Genomic DNA, 21,234 nt, shown 5'->3' on the forward strand with positions numbered 1-21,234 from the left:
AGTGTTTTTATGACATAGTTGTATGATTACAAGAAAAAAAAAACACAGACCAGACCACAGAAATATTTTCACTAAGAAAATAAAAATGCAAATACGGTTAATGGCATTGCATGAGACCGCTTGTATGCATGTATTTGGTCTATGCCAAAGATTTAGTAATGTAGAAACTACATGAAGCATGAGCGAGTTCCCTCGCCTCATAGCATACCCCAACCCCCCCCCCCCACTATATAGTATTTTTCATCCACAACTAAATGATTGCATCATATAAAATAAGAAGTTGTGATCTGAACAAGTGGCGTGAGAGCTCATCAACGAGCTCAACAAACTGAGTCCACTTTTGAGTCCACTTGTATTGAGTCCACTTGAACACCAAAATACTGAGGTAATTTGCAGCTAGTTCCCTTTCAGGACCACTAAGAGGACTGAGTATGGTTTATTTAAAAATAACTATATGTTAAAACACCCAAATGGTACATAACAGTGCACACACGTTTAAAACTAGGTGTGGAAGCAGGAATGCAAAGAGACCATTGTCATCACATAATTGTATATAGAATCTATATTATTTCTATGCGACTGATGAAATCTGTTTCTCCTCAGGGTCAGCTTCAGCCTCAGCATCCCCCATCAGGGGTTGCCTTTTCTTCAGCTCACGCTGGTACTTGGCCATAAGAGAAGCATAGATGCATCCATAAGCAGCTGCAGCAACCATCATGATGCACACAATGCCACATACAACACCAGCAATCACCACAGTGCCAATGGCACGACGGACACTTATAGGCCGGTAACGCTGCTTAGCACAATCCACCGGCTCTGGCTCACTCTGTACCACAGTGCTCTCAGGCAATGGAGCAGTGGTTGCACGTGCACACGGCATAGAGCCACCTTTTGTTCCTCCAGTCCCACCCCCATTCTCGTTATCCGATTGGAGGCAGTAGTTGAACATCTCTACAGGAACACTCCGGATGTCACGGCCTCTGAGATCTTTGGGGAGGGTACACTCCACAGCATCCACGTAGCCACCTGAAAGAGAGAGACAAAGTCTGAGGGAAATAGAGAGAGGAAATTATAACACTCCATTGTAAACAACACCCTGCAGTAAACGGAATTAAAGTTCCAAACCCACCAAAGCGTCAACCACTAGCTAACAATGCCAAAAGGGTCAACAGCCCACCATTTGTGTATACAATGGCCAGTTTTTAATTGAGGAGCTGAAATCCATTTCAAGCCTGCCTGCTACAACCTAAGCCTAGCCAGTCACAAACACAAATATGGATTAAAGTCTAGTGAGTCATCAGCTTTTTGTGTAGTTCTACAATCTCATAGAGTAGATTCGACTTGGTCTTCCCAACAAAGAATGGTATTAGCAAGAATGTACTTATGGTTGCATGCGTAACACAGAGAAGAATGTAAAGAAAACTAATAATGATGCTATAAAAATATTAACAGATTTTGATATAGACTAACAATTCATTGCACGTGAACATGCACACTTAGCGTCTGAACACTCCCCCACACCTCGGTAGATGAGCCACTCCATCCAGTTCTTGAAGTCACGCAAATTGCAGTCACATTCCCATGGGTTGGAGCCAAGCTCAAGGTGCTGCAGGTTCGCAAGTGGTTCAAAGGCAGCCCTATCCAGTGCCTGGAGTCTGTTCCCTGCCAGAGAGAGCCAGGTGAGGCCATGCTGATGTTCTAACAGACCAAGAGGTACAGCACGTAGGCCATTCAGTGACACATCCAACCGCTGAAGACTCCCCAGGCCCTGCAGGAGGTCACGGTCCAGTGCTGTTAGGCTGTTGTTCCTCAAACTAAGGTCAGTCAGGTTGGCCAGCTCAGCAAACACGTGGGCTGGCAGATTGTCCAGGTAGTTGTTGGATAGGTCAAGTCTCACCAGTGAGCTGAGGTTGGCAAATGCTGAAGCAGACAAGGATGTGAGGTGGTTGTTGGGCAGGAGGAGGGTCTGAATAGTTGAAGGTAGCAGGGATAGGGCAGGCAATGTAATCATGTCATGCCCACCACAGTCTGCCTCAGTGGAACTGCACATACAAATGGATGGGCAACTGGAGCACAAATGAAGGTGCAGAACCAGAAGGTAGAGCACACAGTGCGCTGCTGAGATTGAGAGATAATAACAAAAAGAGAAGGGTAATCACTATTAAAAGTGTTTTATTCAGTATTTACTGCAAAACAATTAATTAGACAATCTGTCTTTTCTACACTCCCTTTATAAAAATGTAAGTGTAATAAATGGAAGTCCAGATGACAAACATCTATAATGCTGTCTTCACTATTTTAAGTGTAGTGCATGACTGAACTGAGTCATTAAAGCCTAGTTCTGAGAGCCACTGTTTGTGTTTGTGTGTGTGTGTGTGTGTGTGTGTGTGTGTGTGTGTGTGTGTGTGTGTGTGTGTTTGGAAGCCAGGACTGACATAGATTATTAATGAGAACGGCCAATGTCAACCAAGACTAATGCAGTGCCCACATGATAGGCATCCTTTAGCTGCCTGGCATTTCACAATTGCCCTCTTTCAAGGCCAGTCTAAAGGGTATTCACAGAGTATAAAAATGTATATACAGATTATGTGGCAACACTTTTCTATGATTTATTAGTTTATTACTGATTCTTTCTCTTTCTCTATCTTTCTCTTACAATATACAGTGTAATTTCTTTAATGGCCAATCCACTCCTTTTTCTGTTGGTAAAAATGAAAGTCATGTGCTGGATAATGGCATGTTCAGAACAAGTACTTTTTCTTTTACAACAGAAATTATTTCATGGGGTGGTTCAAAGGTCGCTACATTAAAGAATCAGCATTTGATTAATACACAATTGATGAGATGAACCTCTAAGATACAATTCCAGCATTACAGATATAAAGGTTTTTGCAAGCAACTTAATTTAAAGAACGATTACGTGAAATTTGTCAGAATATAGCAAGTGTATGCCTCTTATGGTTAGGTAGATTGAGTTGAATAAGAATGCACTTTTTACTCCTTGAGTCCTTGAATCAACGGGTGTTGGTGCATATCTATACAATAACTAACAAGAGACACATTCAAATTAAAACAGCACTCTGTATTGTAGAGCAGTTTTCCAAACAAGTTTTCTCAGCCACATAATATACTTGTGCTGCAGCCATGGCCTAAACAATTATTTTTGATCTTGTTCTACGTTATTATCCAGGTCATTTGTACAAGTAAGAAATATAAAAAGGCAACTGTTGCAGCTTTAAGATGAGGAAAAAATGTAAATGGTCTTTATTTTAAATGTAATCTAAATACTTGCAGAGCTATGTTTAATCGGGTTGCTTGACATAGATCCAGGCAACCCACAGACACGAGATAGATTGTATAATATGGCTGATTATACTTAAATTGAACATTATTAGTGTGCCACGGTGGTGTAGTGGATAGCATTGTCTCCTCACAGCTCCGGGGTCCCAGGTAGGATCCTAAGCTCAGGTTACTGTCTGTGTGCAGACATTCTCCCTTTGTCCGTATGGGTTTCGTCTGGGTTCTCCGGTTTCCTAAAAAAATATGCCAATGAGTGGATTTACTATGATAAGTAGCCCTTAGTTACAAGTATGAATGTGTGTGCATGGTGTCCTGCAATGCAGGCTGTATTCCCGCTTCATGCCCAATGTCCTGAAAGTGAGTGAGTGAACATAATTAGTAGTGTGCTATATCTCTTTATTCCTCAAGTTTTTGATGTTCCTGTGGGTCTTGTGGGATCTGAGTTCTAATGCATACCTCTACTCTGAGATGCCATAATTACCTCTGGCATGATATTCTACTGTCATATTGGGAAAATAATTGGTGTTGCACATTCTCATTTTGCTGTTCTGTTACTCTGTAACATGATCTGTCAGTGTGTGGCTATGAGTATGTGTTTTGAGTGTGGGTGGATGTGTATGTTTAAGGTTATATGGACACCAGTGACACCTGAGACTTGCCCTTTTGGTTTGGATTCTGATCCTAGTGTAATGGGAGAATTCATCAATCATTCATCCATTTATTTCAGTCTAGATTTTCAGTCTGAGTTTCCACTGTCCTCTATGAGTTTCCCTTCCTCAGTACAGGACACATAAATGCGAAAGAATCTTTACTGTCTGGTGCAAATATTCATAAGATATGTGTTTTTGAATATTCATTCATTCATTCATTCATCTTCAGAAATTACGCTATCCTACTCAGGGTCATGGTGGATTGAGAGCCTATGCCAGGAACACTGGGTGTGAAGCAGGAATACACACTGAATGGGACACCAGTCCATTGCAGGGCACCATGCACACATTCACACACTCGTGACAGTTAGGGGAAATCTAGAGATACTGGCATGTTTTGAGAGGCAGAAAGAAACTCAAGAACTTGGGAAACTCTATACAGACAACAACCTGAGCTTAGGGTCAGACCAGAGATACTGGATCTATGAAGTGGCAATGCTACTGTGGCAGGCAGGGTGTCATTTTGGGGAAGGCTGTAACAAGAGAGGAAGTTTAGTGGAGGAAGGTGAGGGCTAGTTAGAGAGAAGGTTAATTAATGAGTTAAGCAGTGAGGTTCACCTGTTTATGATCATTATAACCCACAGTCTTTCCTGCCTGTATGTGTTCCCTCCTTTGTGTGTTTAGTGATGTGGAGTAGGAGCATGAGAAGCTGAAACAGTGATAATTATGGTCTCTTTATGTGCTCACCACTGCTGGTGTAAACTGAACAGACAGGTAAACAAAGAGAACATAAATATAAACAGATTCATCTCATATCTTTAATGATAAGATTACATTAAATACTTACTAATGTTGCTAAAACCTGACTTGGTAATGTTACTGAAATAGTAATGTTTAGTAAAAAATAGTAAATGTTTTGTGCATGGGTATTATCATGCATGTTCCATACTGTATAGAATTTGTGTTGCTGAAGCACAGTACATACTGTATTCCCTGCCTTGCCCTCTTTACCTTTTAAATCAGATGTACTGTACTGTGCTGTATGTCATATTGTAGTTTCTCTCCCTGCCAGAATTCATGATTCGTCTGAGAAAGAGTGTTTAGAAAAGCTGCTTTGATTAAAGCTTTGGACAGTATCTTAAAATATTAGCATTTCTTCACTTTTTAAACACATACGTACACAGAACTGACACACATTAATATGGTATCATCTTACAAATGTACTGACAGACTGCATGTATAAAATGTATATTCATCATACTACAACCAGCATAACTAACTCCAGATGAATAGAAAATTCTTATATCTCTGTGCCAATCTCCTGTGCGAGTAGATAGTTCTGTTATTAACTTACACACGCTGTTTTGATTGGTTCCTCTGCAGTGCCTTATTGCAGTCCCAGCAATGAGCCACATAGCTACGGTCTGCCTATGTGTGACAGTGGTTCCCACCTCAGAACAGGATAAGCATCAGTCTGCCTCGATGCCCACCTTCAATGTTATAGGTCAGACAGGCTGCTACCTGGGCAAATGTCTGAGGGAAGGAGAGTGTCAGAGAAAATTGTTTATTCTTTTTTGAATATTCATACAACATTATTCTATATAAAGAGCTTCCACTGGTTCAGAGTTTTCAAGTTTCCAAATTCCAGTTCAGGAAGAGCACTGCAAAGGTCTATGTTTTTCCCAGTCTAGCAATTTAGCACTTAATAAGAACTGAATTAGGTGTATCAGGATATGTGTAGTTGAAAGCAACATGAACGTGGGGCAGGCAAATGGTCAGGTGATCAAAAACACCTGGGTAGGCACAACCCAGGAAATACTAGGTGAAGCGAAGTAGGCTATTGTCAATCCACTAATATAAAGAGGCAGATATCAAAAGACTGGAATCATCAGATACTGGAGTGAGACTTCACAAAGTAACCATGAGAGTGTGGATTATTTAAAAGGAGTAGTGTGATTGAAAACAGGTGAGTTCTTTTAGTAATCCATGTGGATGTGGTGTTCCAAGGAAAGAGAGGTGGTTGGCAGCCCAGTATGTACTGGAATAGTGTAAACTGGGTGGTTGAATGATGCAGGGAGTTCTGAAAATACTAAGCCCAAGGGAAGTAAGGTAACCATTTTCAACCAGCTTCTTAGGTTCTTCTATCAACTTGTTCATTACCTTGAGGATGATAGCCAGAGGTCAAACTAACAGATGCCCCTATGTTTTCCATGCAATTCACACTTGAGACATGAATTGCAGTCCTCAATCTGACACGCTGAGTCTCATTTATCAATTTATATTTTTGTAAACATTTTCATAGGCTACACCAAACAAAAAGATTCCTGCAGTATTTACAAAAGTTTTGATTTTCTTCACAATCATGTCCATATTCATATCAATGCCAATCCCCCATAAAGTGCAAAGCATGTTCAAGGCACAGCTAATTTGCATTTAATGATGCCCACAAAACATCATAAAATCTCACAAAATAAGGATAAAATGGTGAGAGAAAAGGACATTCTCAGAGGCATAGTAGGTGGAAGTTATTTTGACTCACATCTAAATAATAAATAAATATTATTTAGCAGCATAATAGCAAATTAAATGGCCAGAAAAATTAGAGTAAAGGTGAACTAGGTGAAAGGAAAATGGTTTGACATGAAAATGGAGGACACCAAGCACATGAAACAAGGTTTTAATGGTTTTGGGGACTGTTGGCCAGAAGTCTCTCACACAAACAATGAACCCAGCCCAAGTGTCATCTTGGTAAGGCATGTTGTACAGGAGGGCATGTGTCATAAAGTAACATAATGTATTCGTGAAGAAGCTCAATCTGGCATGCAGCACACTATGGAACATATGGCTCATAGGCTGAATCATATCAGATCTGTCAATTACTTTCTTTCTGTAATTATCAATTATGAATTTTTGTTAAATATAGGTGTGCAACAATTATTGGCACCCCTATGTATTTATATGACAAAAATAGAGTTTAAGTATATTCCCATTGATATTTAAAAATTTTTAGTACACCTGGGTGACTAGGTACAGGAAATTGTTCAACCATGACTTTCTCTTTCACAGGGGTATAAGTATGACTTAAAACATAGGCCAAATTCCCTTATTCATTCATAACAATGGGTAAGACCAAGGAATATACCTATGATGCGCGGCAAAAGGTTGTTGAGCTTCACAAAATGGGAAGTGGCTATAAGAAAATAGCACAAGCAATGAAAATGCCCATTACCACTATCAGGGCAATAATTAAGAAGTTCCAGTCAACTGGAAATGTTATGAATCAAGCTGAGATTGGACGTGTGTCTATACTGTCTCAACACACTGTGAAGAGGATGGTTCGAGTGACCAAAAAATCTCCAAGGCTCTTTAAGGTTTTGGGGTTGTTTTTCTGCAAGGACCTGGACATTTTTTAGGATATATGGCATCATGGACTGACATGGCATCAAACCTGACTGCACCTGCCAGAAACCTGGCAGGTTAAAATGGGCCGAGGTTGGATCTTCTAGCAGGACAATGATCCAAAACATACATCAAAATCAACACAAAAATGGTTTACTGACCACAAAGTCAAGGTCCTGCTATGGCCATCCCAGTCCCCTGACTTGAAACCAATAGAAAACCTGTGGGGTGAACTGAAGAGGAGAGTCCACCAGTGTGAACCTCAAAATTTGAACGATCTGGAGAGATTTTGTATGGAGGAATGGTCTCAGATCCCTCGCCATGTATTCTCCAACCTCAGCAGGCATTACAGGAGAAGAGTCAGAGGTATTATCTTGGCAAAGGGAGGCAGCAGAAAGTATTCACTAAAAGTTTGCAAACAACTGTTGCATACTTATATGTAAGATAAAACGTGTTTTGGTTGTAATTTTTTTTTAACAAAAGATCAAAAGGTTAAACAATAGACAATTTTTCACAGCCTTCTTTGCTCATATTTGACAAGGGTGCCAATATTAGTGAAGGTCTCTCTCTCTCTCTTTTTTATATATATATATATATATATATATATATATATATATATATATATATATATATATATATATATATAATGTGTAGATAGATAGATAGATAGATCTTATATATCAGTTAGGTCCATAAGTGTTTGGACAGTGCCACAATTTTCATACATTTGCCGCTGCACCACCACAATAGATTTGAAATCAAGCAATCAAGATATGATTGAAGTGTAGATAATCAGCTTTGATTCAAGGGGTTTAACAAAAATAGTGCATCAACTGTTTTTCATTAATTACTTTCAAAGACTCAAAAGTAATTGGACAAACTAACATAATCAGATATAAAAGGATTATCTTTAATACTTGGATGTAAACTCCTTTGCAGTCAATTAATGCCTGAAATCTGGAACCCATGGACATTGTTTGTGGGTCTTTCTGCCTTCATTTTTGTCTTCAGTAAGTGAAAAGCAGCTTAGTTGGGTTGAAGTCAGGTGACTGATTCGGCTATTTAATAACATTCTTTTCTTTCCAGACCATTTATCGCCTTAATTTGTCATGAAATAATGAGGAAACAGGCCACATCTGGCCATGACACTGCTTATCAGTCAATTGTCCAATTACTTTTGAGCCTGTGAAAATTAAGGGATTATATATATACAGTATCTCACAAAAGTTAGTACACCCCTCACATTTTTGTAAATAATTGATTATATCTTTTCATGTGACAACACTATAGAAATGACACTTTGCTACAATGTAGTGATTGTACAGCTTGTGTAACAGTGTAAATTTGCTGTACAATGTGTACAATGTGTGCTGTGTAAATGGCTGCTCAACACACAGCCATTAATGTCTAAACTGCTGGCAACAAAAGTGAGTACACCCCTAAGTGAAACTGTCCAAATTGGGCCCAATAAGCCATTTTCCCTCCCGGTGTCATGTGACTTCTTAGTGTTACAAGGTCTCAGGTGTGAATGGGGAGCAGGTGTGTTAAATTTGGTGTCATCGCTCTCCCACTCCCTCATACTGGTCACTGGAAGTTCAACATGGCACCTCATGGAAAAGAACTCTCTGAAGATATGAAAAAAAAATTGTTTCTCTACATAAAGATGGCCTAGGCTATAAGAAGATTGCCAAGACCCTGACACTGAGCTGCAGCACAGTGGCCAAGACCATACAGCAGTTTAACAGGACAGCTTCCACTCAGAACAGGCCTCGCCATGGTCGACCAAAGAAGTTGATTGCATGAGCTCAGCCTCATATCCAGAGGTTGTCTTTGGGAAATAGATGTATGAGTGCTGCCAGCATTGCTGCAGAGGTTGAAGGGGTGGGGGTCAGCCTGTCAGTGCTCAGACCATACGCCACACACTGCATCAAATTGGTCTGCATGGCTGTCGTCCCAGAAGGAAGCCTCTTCTAAAGATGATGCACAAGAAAGCCCGCAAACAGTTTGCTGAAGACAAGCAGACTAAGGACGTGGATTACTGGAACCATGTCCTGTGGACTGATGAGACCAAGATAAACTTATTTGGTTCAGATGGTGTCAAGCGTGTGTGGCAGCAACCAGGTGAGGAGTACAAAGACAAGTGTGTCTTGTCTACAGTCAAGCATGGTGGTGGGAGTGTCATGGTCTGGGGCTGCATGAGTGCTGCCGGCACTGGGGAGCTACAGTGCATTGAGGGAACCATGAATGCCAACATGTACTGTGACATACTGAAGCAGAGCATGATCCCCTCCTTTCAGAGACTGGGTCGCAGGGCAGTATTCCAACATGATAACGACCCCAAACACACCTCCAAGATGACCACTGCCTTGCTAAAGAAGCTGAGGTTGAAGGTGATGGACTAAACCCTATTGAGCATCTGTGGGGCATCCTCAAATGGAAGGTGGAGGAGCACAAGGTCTCTAACATCCACCAGCTCCATGATGTCATCATGGAGGAGTGGAGGAGGACTCCAGTGGCAACCTGTGAAGCTCTGGTGAACTCCATGCCCAAGAGGGTTAAGGCAGTGCTGGAAAATAATGGTGGCCACACAAAATATTGACACTTTGGGCCCAATTTGGACATTTTCACTTAGGGGTGTACTCATTTTTGTTGCCAGCGGTTTAGACATTAATGGCTGTGTGTTGAGTTATTTTTAGGGGACAGCAAATTTACACTGTTACACAAGCTGTACACTCAATACTTTACATTGTAGCAAAGTGTCATTTCTTCAGTGTTGTCACATTAAAAGATGTAATCAAATATTTACAAAAATGTGAGGAGTGTACTCACTTTTGTGAGATATATATAATATATAATGTGTGTGTGTGTGTGTGTGTGTGTGTGTCTGTGTTTTGTGTATAAAAAATTCCACTGACTTATGCCAATCATTCGATCATATGAATCATACAATTATACCCATCAATCAAGGTGATAGCCAGAGCCACAACTAATCATTATTGAGTCTCCTTACAAATTTTTACAAACACCACATTTCTTGTGTAAAGGCTCCTACAAATGATTTACAAATAAATTTGTTTGTATCTAGCTTGATAAATGAGGCCCATTGTCCTTTGGAATACCAAATTATCTGAAACCACGTTGAAACAGAAATTCTGCTGTTTTGAAAGCTGTAGGTAAGCCAGGAAAGAGAATGAGCCAAAAGGGACTTTTAAAACAGAAGAGGGCCCATTAGGCTTGTAATGGAATGAGTCAGAGGGTCTATGAAAAGGAAGAAAAAAAAAAGAAAAAAAATAGGTCCATCTGGGTTAGGGTTAGGGTCTTGGGGTATTTAATTTTTTTTGTGATCGTTGTCCAGTACAGAGTTCTTTGGTTCCTTCCAGACACTGTCACCTTTCTCCCCATGCAATGTGTGCATAATAAAAAAATTAATAAACGATGTACTATGAACTGTGCAGTATTATAAAAATCCTGGTTATACAGTTCTGTATAAAAGTCTGCACATCCCTGTTAAAGTTGCAGGTTTTTGTGAAGTAAAAAAAAAAAATGAAACCAAGATAAATTATGCCTTTAATGTGATATAGCAACCAACAAAAACAAATTAAAATGTTTTAGGAAAACATTTACATTTATGACATTTGGCAGATGCCCTTATCCATAGCGACTTACTCTCATTTATACAACTGAACATATGAGGGTTAAGGGCTTTGCTCAAGGGTCCAGCAGTGGCACCTTGCGGTCCTGGGATTTTAACTCAATACATTCCGATTAGAAGTCCAACATCTTAACCACTTCCCCAGAAAACAAAGAAAAAGAAAAAATGGCAATAACCTGGTTGCCTAAGTGTGCACACCCTCAACCAATACTTAGGTAGAGCACATTTTGCTTGTAAAACCGCACTCAGTGTTTCTGGGTAAGAATATACCAACTGAGCACATCTTGTTTTGTCAATTTTATTCCACTCTTCCTTGCAAAAATGTTCCAGATCTAACAAATTGTGAAGGGTTCTCCTGTGCACAGCCCGTCTTTCCACTGGTTTTCGGTAGGATTTAGATCTGGGCCCTGATTGGGCCAAAACATTGATCATCTTCTTCTGAAGCCATTATTTTGTTGACTTGGATTTGTACTTTGGGTCAATATCATGCTGGAAGGTGAAAATTTTCTTCAACTTCAGCTGTCAAACAGAGGCCTGCAGATAGATTGGAGCTATCCCTAATTTTCTCTATCATGACTAGTGCCCTAGTCCCAACTGTAGAGAAGAGCATGATGCTGCCACCACTATGTTTCACTGTTGTTATGGTGTTCATTAGTGATGAGCTGTCTTGTAACATATCTTTTAGAATTATTCCCCAAAAGTTCTAATTTGGTTTTAGTTTGTGCTGATTGTATGTATATTTTGGGAAATTTAGGTGGGTTTGGGTGTTTTGTTTGTTTGTTTTTTCAAGAGAAAGAGCTTCCATCTAAACACCCTACCCCATAGGCCAGACATGTGAAGAATATGAAAGATTGTTGTCACATGCAGGGAGTGACCAGTACTTGCCATATATACCTGCAGCTCCTTTTCGTCTTGTCCTTTCATCAATTTTGGAGGGATGTCCTATTCTTGCTAATGTGGTACCCCATTTTCTTCACTTGTTGATGATGACCTTCACCAGTGGTGGATCTGGCTTACTTAGCACCCTGGGTGAAATAATAACACAGAAGACACCAAGGATGTTTGTTTTAGCATTGGAATATCCCATTAATGATACAATAATAGAAAATGTTTATGATGCCAATCAAGGAAAGGAAACTGAATCATTAATGTGATTACTTATGTTCATTTTGCTGCAGACCACATTTAGGCAGGATTATGTTAGATTGGGGGTTTATTTGGATGTATATATTAAAGTGTTTTATTGAAACAACTTAAGTACTGTACAAAGTTAAAGGTAAAATATTGATAGGTAAACCTTCTAAGCAGTACAAATAGGATGAATAACAAGGAAAGCAGTACAAGGCACCCATCCTGAAAAGGTATATATTCAACATGGCGACATCACTGATTCACAGATAAGGGACAGAAGAGTGACTGCACATTGTATGCATATGTCATTATCTGACATTTTTGTGCAGGTGCCCATGGCTGCATCATTCTGGGGGGCAGCACTGGGTGGCATGCGATCCCTTACATGCTTTACAACCATTTTGTGGACCACAGCAGTTGGATGAAACAGCTGATCTTTATTTGGGGTTACTCACAATCACTTCATTGATGGCAGGTGTATGATAATTACTTTTGTAATGCGTTTGAATGTGATTGGTTAATTCTGAGCACAGTCACATGGCATTATTACAGCACACTTACAGTGTGCAGCAAGGTTATTTTAAGTTTTTTCTTTTTTTTATATTCTATTTGTTTTTCACTTGAATTTTGTTGGTTGCTATATCATATTAAAGGTGGAAAATGATCTGACATGCTTTATCTTGGTTTCATTTTTTACATCACAAAAACCTGCAGGTTTAACATGGGTGTGTTAAAATAGAGTAGACAACAGTGATATTAATATGTGCAAGGTACCATGTAAACAGTTCTGTATTAAGTGTTATGTGTAGTGCAGTCTCTACATTACAGCACCAAGTTTCATATAATGTGCAATGTGCAGTTATTTTCTGGCAAGTACAGTTTGTGGACATTTAGCAGTCTTATATCCTGTAGGAAGAATCTGTGTCTGATTCTGTTAATTTGTGTTCAAATACAGAACCAGTACATTCTGTGGTTCAGATGGTTGGGGTCTTAGATAATCCTCCAGGCTCTCCACAGGCACCATCTGGTGTAAATGTACTGGAGGGAAGGAAGGTCTCTTCCAGTGATCTGCTGGGCAGTTTGAACTACATGCTGCAGGTTTTTCAAGAGCACTGCAGTTCCCAAACCAGCTGGTAAGGCTACCAGTCAGGATGCTCTCTATGGTACAGATGTATAAGGCCTGTGGATTATAGGAATAGGGCTCAGACAGAACCTCCTTAAGGCACCTGATGTTGTAAAGACATTATTGTGCGTTATTTATGACAGATCTAGTGCATACTAATCATGTGAAATCCTCTGTGATTTGGAAACCAAGGGATTTAAAGGTGCTGAACCTTTCAATTGTAGTTCTGTTTAGGATGAAGGGCTCTTTTCTGTAGTCCACTGTCAGTTCCATGGTCTTCTCTATGCTCAGGAAGAGGTTAGTTTATGTGGTACCATAGTGCCAGGGGTCTGACCTCTCTGTAGGCCTCCTCATCATTTTTTTGGATATCAGGCCTATGACTGTTGTGTCATAAGCAAATCTGATGACACTTTTGGAGTTCTGTGTGGCCAAATAGTGATGGGTATACAATAGAAGAGGATAGGGCACTGTATTAAGGGTTAATGGTAAAGAAGTATTGGAACCCACTCTCCCCACCTTAAGATCCAATATTATCCACAAAGGGCCAGTGTTGATACAGGTTTTCATTCCATGCAAGCAGGAGCCACATTGAAAGCCAAGATCAACTGATTAAATGGGTGTAATCAGATGTGGCTACTGCTTGATTAGAATGAAAACCTGGACCCACACCAGCAAGTCCCTGAGCCTAGTGTACAGTCTAGAGGACAGTATGGTCTTGAGATGTAATCTACAAATAGCATTCTCACATAGGTGTTCCTTCTTTTCCAGGTGAAAAAGGGAGTTGTGTGTGGTGCAGTGGAGACTGTGTTGTCCTTCGATTCATCTGTTCAGATCAGGTCTTTAACATGCAACTCAAAATGGAGACTCAATAATGGAGCTGTGCGCTAGGTTGCCAGTCATTAATATGTTACCTTATTCTTTGGAACAGGCACAGTGATAGACTTCTTAAAGCAGGTGGGAACTGTAGTTTCCCAGCACAACATTTCGTAGAGCATCACACTGCGTCTGCTGACTTATCTTCTTCCCATAGTGCATCCTGGGGCCATCTCTTCCCAGGTAAGTGACGCAAACACACCCGGTAAAAGAAAACATGATTCTTCTGACCAGGCCACCTTCTTCCAGTGCTCCATGGTCCAGTTCTGATGCTCACATGCCCATTGTAGGTGCTTTCGTGGTGGACAGGGGGTCTGCAGGGGCACTCTGACAGGTCTGCAACTACACAGCACCATACGCAGCAAGCTGTGATTCACTGTGTGTTCTGACACCTTTCTATCATAGCCAGCATTACCTTTTTAGCAGTTTGTGCTAAAGTAGCTCTTCTGTGGGATCGGACAAGTTGGGCTAGCCTTCACTCCTCATGCATATCAATGAGCCTTGGGCGCCCATGACCCTGTCGCTGGTTCACCTGTTATCCTTCTTTGGACCACTTTCGGTAGGTACTAACCACTGCATACCGGGGACCCCCACAAGACCTGCCATTTTAGAGATGCTCTGACCCAGTCATCTAGCCATCACAATTTGGCCCTTTTGCACAGATCCTTAAGCTTGCCCATTTTTCCTGCCTCCAACATAACAACTTCGTGAAATGACTATTCACTTGCTGCCTAATATATCCTTTTTTTCAGTCAGACCACACTTAGGCACATTATCTCCTTCCTACCAGTACAATCATATAGTCTATTAAGGCTGTACCATTTGTTGGCACCAGGCCTAAACTATTTTCCAAAACGTATAAACAAATAAACAACAAAAATTGTCTTTGATCCTAAAATACTTGTTTGTATTTTTAATTATTCAGTAAACCAAAATCACTGAAGAACATTCTTTAAGATTGTATTTTTTTTCTTTCTTTTAGTGAGATATAAAATCGTATCAATATCATATTACTGTGACAATCCTTTGCAGTGCCATATGTATTTCATTTTGCTAAATATTAACTGACAACTGTATTACACATTTTTAGCCTTCTAATATGAGCAAAAGTTATGTATTCATAAGCATAAATGATGAAATTTAATAAGAAAAAAGTAACACAAATTAACCTTAGTATTTTGTTGCAAAGCTTTTGTTGTTAGCTTTGAGATATCTAGGATATGAAATAATTTGATTTTTGCAGCATTGTGGCTCAATTTTTGACCATTCCTCTTGGCAAATCATCTTCAATTCACCAAGCTTATGGGGGTTCCTTTCGATGGACTCGTAATTTCACAATTTTCCATAAATTTTCATTGTGATTCAGGTCAGGAAATTCACTAGGCCATGCAAGGCCTTCTTGAGTTACTTTGGCTGTACGTTGGGTTGTTGTCTTGTTGAAACGTCCATCTTCTCCCCAGATTCAGTTTCTTGAAGAGATTAAAGCCTACTCTAATACATCCCGATAAATCATTCCATTCACGTTTCCTTTGATGACGTGAAATGTCCCAGCACCAAGAGAAGCAGAGAAGCAGCCCCATCTCATGATGCTCCCACCACCCTACTTTAATGTGGGCAAACTGGTCTTGGGATCATAAGCACAACCTGTCATATCACAGCAAACCAGTGACTACATTTCCCATACTGCACGGCAGCCTACAATCATGGCCTCCATGGACTGCAATTCACAGAACACTCACACACACACACACACACGCACACACACACACACACACAGAACACTCACAGTCATTCTAATCACACACACCTGTATCCAATCTCTCACACACTCACACCACAGTATATAAGAGACTGTTCAAACACTAGGACTTTGCCAAGTATTGCGTTCAGTTGCCTAGTCTCTGTTGTATGTCGTGTTTGCTTATCTGATCTTTAACCTTTGTTTACTCTGTTGACCTCGATCCTCTGCCCTGCCTAGTTTTGCTTGTTTGCCTGATCGCTTGACTGCCTGTCTTTGATTATTGATTTCAGCCTAATCCTTGGACTTTGTTTTATTAAACTGCCATACCTGCACTTGCTTCCATCTCAGCCTCCATTACGTGACACAGCCCTTCTTTCTCCAAACATGATGCGCTGAATTATTGCAAAAGCATTGTTCTATTTTTGTTTTCATCGATACAGAGTACATTATTCCAAAAGAGTTCTTATTTCATCTAAATGCTTTTAGAGACATCTCTGTGCTTCTTTTCAGGATGAGATTAATGGGAGCTGCAGACACAGGAGTGTCAAAATGCAGCTGTAATCTTCACTTATTGCACTGTCTAGTATTTATTTTCAATTCACCATGGTGCAAAGCACAGGACTTGTGTAGAAGAATTGTGGAGAATTCAGTTCTGATTCTTTAGGGCAATGTGTTTATTAGCTTCACCACAGTAAAGTCGCTTTTACATGCATGTATTGACAGCTTGATTACTTTCATTATTTCTGCTGCACCTGGCATGGGTCATAATACAGTACACATATAGACCAATTCAACTATTTCTCTGTATTATATAGTCTTTAAACAAGCATAAGTTATGAAGTCAATTTTATATTATATTTGATATTTTTATTCATTTCTAGCTTGAAATTATCTTATGCTATTGTTAGATAATTTAATTTAATAAATTTATTTTAAGTGTTTATTTCTAGAAAGAAGCAAAATTATATGGCAATAAACTAAGACTTTTTCTGTTTTTATGTATATATCATGCTGAATAGTTTTAGGTCATCAAACAAAACAAAGGCATACAACATAAAACAAAGGCAACCTGAGTAAACACACAATACAGATATTATTGTTATCTTTTTATTGAAGCAAAAAAGTTATCCAACACCTTTTTCTGGTAGAGAGCAGAATTCATGATTCCCTCAATTATTGCGAGTTGCCCAGGCCCTGAATCAGCAAAACATCCCCACACCATCACACTTCCACCACCATGCTTGACCAGAGGTATGATGTTCTTTATGTGGAATTCTGTGCTGTAACAGGTCCCCTGTCTTCCAAACACTTGGAAGATCCAGAGAACATTCTTCCAAAAGGTTTGAGGATCATCAAGGTGTGTTTTGGCAAAAATCCTATGAGCCTTAGGTCCTGTTTACTAGTGCATTTTCGTTTTAAAACACATAATGTTTGCTACAGTTACGCCTATCGTCTACACTACTCCAGCGTTTTCCACCCTCGAAAACTGAGACTTTTGAAAACTCCGGGCTCACATTTCTGACCAAAATGAAGACTTTTGAAAACGAAGGCATGGCTGCCCACATTCACCCCTTGATTGGGTCTTCTGAATCATTGCGTATCCTTCCCTGATTTGTCAAGCCTCTACCATATGACCATTATGCTACCTTGATCGTATATGCAACAACACGGAGACCGCAAGCTTTGCTGTCATTCTTAGCAGCCATTGCGCAGTTAAATTCTGTATTTTATAATATTGCAGCTGCCTACATGCTCAAGAGGCAAGCTATGATTAGAGAAATCGAAAAACAAATCTCATGTCAAGCTGCGTAAGCCCTACATGGAACGCTGGTTTGTTGTGTCTGCCAGTGACTACTTCCTGTTTACACTTGTATGCGCATGCCCAGTGTGCATGAATGGTAATATGACATGCGTATTCGTTCATGTAGTGTGGAAGGAGATCATTTCTGAAACACAGCTGAAATGCCAGTGTGGACGAGGATCGTTTTCATGTTAAAATGCTGTTTTAAAATGAAAATGCACTAGTGTAAACAGGGTCTTAATGTTTTTCTGGGTTAGCAGTGGTTTTCATCTCACCACTCTTCCATGGATGCCATTTTTGGCCAACGTCTTTCTGATAGTGGAGTCATGAACACTGACCTTTATTGATGCAAGAGAGACCTGTAGGTCCTTTGATGTTGTCTTCCATGGATGAGTAGTTGCTGTGCTCTTGGAGGAATTTTGGAAGGTTGGCCACTTCTTGGGCTCTAACTGTGCTTCTTTGGAGTCCCAGAGCCTTTGAAATTGATTTGTAACCCTTCCCAGACTGATGTATTGTGATCACCTTCTTCCTCATCATTTCTGGAATTTCTTTCAACATTGGCATAGTGTGTTACTGGATAAGACCTTTTAACCAACTTTCAGGTTGTTGAAAAAGTTCTATTTAAGTGTTGATTTGATTGAACAGGGTTTGCAGTAATCGGGCCTGGTGGCATCTAGTCCAGCTGAACCCCAGTATCAGTGCAGTTTCCTAGATTTGGGGGAATTAGTAACTACAGGTGCAAATACATTTTCACACAGGCCCAGATGGTCTTGGATAACCTTTTTGCTTCAATAAATAACATTATCATTTAAAAATGGTATTTTGTGTCTACTCAGATTGATTTTGTTTTATCTTGGATTTTGTTTTAATTTCTGAAAAAATTAGTATGAGATATACAAAAAAATACAGAAGAAATTGGGAATCAGCAAATAATTTTTCACAGGTCTGTATATCTAGAAATAGGTTTAATGGTATTATTTGTTATATAATAATCTCATAATGAGAAATATTATATAACAATGCCTTTATTCAAAATATCTTCACAGTGTGAGCTCTGATCTTAGTTCTTCATTGCAAAAAGTGAATTTATCTAATATTTCTTTTTATTATAATTCATTCAAATATAAGATGCAAATATTAGATCCTTTTACTATTTTCATCCATCCATCCATTTTCTCTACCGCTTATCCTTACTGGGTCTTGGGGAACCTGGAGCCTATCCCAGGGGGCATGGGGCACAAGGCAGGGGACACCCTGGACAGGGTGCCAATCCATTGCAGGGCACACTCACATTCGCACACTACGGACATTTTTTGGACATGCTAGTTAGCCTACAATGCATCTCTTTGGACTGGGGGAGGAAACAGAAGTACCTGGAGGAAAGCACTGGGAGAACAAGCTTTTCAAGCTTGAAATGAGTCAAATATGTCTAGAAATAGGTTGAAAAATCTTATTTTTGGTTTATTGCCGTCTTATAATAGGAAATACTAGTTATATGTGACAAACTTCATACTATTTCCACTTGGTAAGATGTATTTTATGTTATGCACATTTAAATATTCCATTTAAGATTTTCTAGCAGAGTATGATTTTACATGAATTCAGTGTGACATTGAAATCCTAACAGGGGTTAGGCAATACATCTTTATATCCTATGAATGAGTGAATAAGCAAGGTGATACAGGTGCGTGTTGAATAAAACATGAATCTCATGTGTATAAAGCATACATACGTGCAGACACACACGCACACACACTCTGGATGTTTTAATGGAAACTGGCCATATGTGTAATATATATAAAGGATTAGGGTTAATCCGAATGGACCAAATGACTATGACGTCTTGAAGTCAGCTGGCTCTGACAGCATGTGTGTAATGATATGTCACATGAGATGTTGCAGTGTTGATGACAATGTTATTTACAAAAGACTACTGTTGGATCATTATCTCTGTCTCCTATTTGTCACTTATAATTCACAAATAACACACTATTACACAAAAGAGGCAAACATACAAATACAAGAGTCTCTGAAACAGAAGAGATTCTGATAACAAAAGCATTAAGGCCTCTGGCATCAATTATTAAGAGCGCACGCCATGAGACTAAGGACATACACGAATATTACTCACATCTATATGCTCGTAGAGACTATGCACACAACCAAATGTGTGTGTATGTGTTCCTTTAGGGCTTCCATGTCATACACCATTACTATCACATACTCAGCAACAAAACAGCCTTCTTACTCTCTCTCTCTCTCTCTCTCTCTCTCTCTCTCTCTCTCTCTCTCTCTCACACACACACACACACACACATACACACACACACACACACACACTTTCATTATCTCATGCTCTGTTTCTCCCACTAATATGCTCTTTCTTCCTCCCACACACACCCAGGCTGACACACAGATGAACATTCTATTGTTCTATTCTAACATTTCTATAATACGCATTCTATGTGGATGTGTTGATGTTTGTGTATAGCTAAAACAATTAACGATTGATTTTCAGAGATAATCTGATTTCATAGCCCACAGTCATAATGCATAATAATCCATCAATCTGTTACACAAGATAACTAAGATCCTATATGAAAATGGGTTATATTGCAATTGTGTGTGTGTGTGTGTGTGTGTGTGTGTGCCTGTATGTGTGAAAAAAAGGTTGACTGAGACACTCACCGTCTCCCTATCTGACGTCCTTCTCAGCTCTAACCTCTCTGAATACATACAGTGAGGTTTTAGGGTAGATGAATAATGGAGAGACACAGGAGCAGCTCCTAGAATGCTCTGAAAGGGAAATGAAAATATTCTCCTGCTGACAGTAGCAACAGCAACCCCGGGGAAAAAAAGGAGGAGGAGGGGTTGTGAGAGGAAGGAAAGGACAGCAGATTAGAATAAATAAGAAAAAAAAGGAAGGAGACTTAAATCCTGCACAGCCCCTGTTGTCACTCCAGTAAGTAGGTTTATTCCCAGTCTCTGTGGTCTACAGCCGATCACACTGCCACGGGTCTGTGCTGGTATGCTGCTGAAACCACAATGCGTGCCTTTCTGTGTGTGTGCGTGGGTGTGTGGGCGCCTGTGTGTGTGTCTCTTCAAGTGCAAGATGTCCTTGGGACAGCCGCGGCTGTGTGTGTGTGTGTGTGTGTGTGTGTGTCTTTAGCAAGAGTATATGAACACGGCTTGGCTTGTTAAAGATAGCAACATTAGATCATGCTGTGTCTAGAAGAGAGAAAATGTGAAGGTATTAGGCGATCAGTTGTGTTAAGAATCTAATACTTAATGAATTGCTGTTGGCTAATAGCTTCTGTCTCTTCTCTTGCAATAACTCACCCTTGCTCAATTTCTACTGCAGGAAGCAACAATATGTGCTATGTGTGCACCTGTGCTAAGAACAAAGAGAAATAGTGTGTGTACACACAAGTGTCAGATTAAATGAAAAACTCATGGCTCTGTTATTTTGCAGGGTATCATTTGCTGGCATGTGTCACGGTTAAAGGTATTGGTCACTGCAAATCAATAGGTCTCAAAACAGGTAGCACAGTATCTGTAAAT

The 21,234-nt window shown here is 39.8% G+C and overlaps 1 protein-coding gene across 6 annotated transcripts; it reads right to left on the reverse strand.

Moving 5' to 3' along the window:
- Positions 1-241: 241 nt before the first annotated feature.
- On the reverse strand, positions 242-20,664 carry lrtm2a (leucine-rich repeats and transmembrane domains 2a). Of its 6 annotated transcripts, XM_053650622.1 has the most exons (9): positions 20,362-20,664; positions 11,899-12,029; positions 5,308-5,486; positions 4,965-5,039; positions 4,572-4,715; positions 4,404-4,486; positions 3,438-3,536; positions 1,525-2,121; positions 242-1,029 (listed from the first exon to the last, which is right to left on the reverse strand). In XM_053650622.1, the coding sequence occupies exons 5-9, from the start codon at positions 4,583-4,585 to the stop codon at positions 572-574; spliced, it is 1,251 nt and encodes a 416-aa protein (XP_053506597.1). In that variant the 5' UTR covers positions 4,586-4,715; positions 4,965-5,039; positions 5,308-5,486; positions 11,899-12,029; positions 20,362-20,664; the 3' UTR covers positions 242-571. The 6 variants fall into 6 exon arrangements, with proteins under 6 accessions (XP_053506597.1, XP_053506599.1, XP_053506600.1 ...); XM_053650624.1 differs by lacking the exon at positions 11,899-12,029 and having other exon boundaries at positions 4,572-5,039; XM_053650625.1 differs by lacking the exons at positions 4,965-5,039; positions 11,899-12,029; positions 20,362-20,664 and having other exon boundaries at positions 5,308-5,372.
- Between the last annotated feature and the right edge of the window lie 570 nt (positions 20,665-21,234).

This window comes from Ictalurus furcatus, chromosome 19, assembly GCF_023375685.1.
Source record: "Ictalurus furcatus strain D&B chromosome 19, Billie_1.0, whole genome shotgun sequence".
Classification (NCBI taxonomy): Eukaryota; Metazoa; Chordata; class Actinopteri; order Siluriformes; family Ictaluridae; genus Ictalurus; species Ictalurus furcatus.

Coding starts and splice junctions, on each gene's coding strand:
- lrtm2a (XM_053650624.1), bottom strand. Junction 3,537..4,403: donor TGGTCTGACCCTAAGCTCAG/GTTGTTGTCTGT, acceptor ATATTTTTTTAG/GAAACCGGAGAACCCAGACG. Junction 2,122..3,437: donor CTACCTGGGACCCCGGAGCT/GTGAGGAGACAA, acceptor TCTCAATCTCAG/CAGCGCACTGTGTGCTCTAC.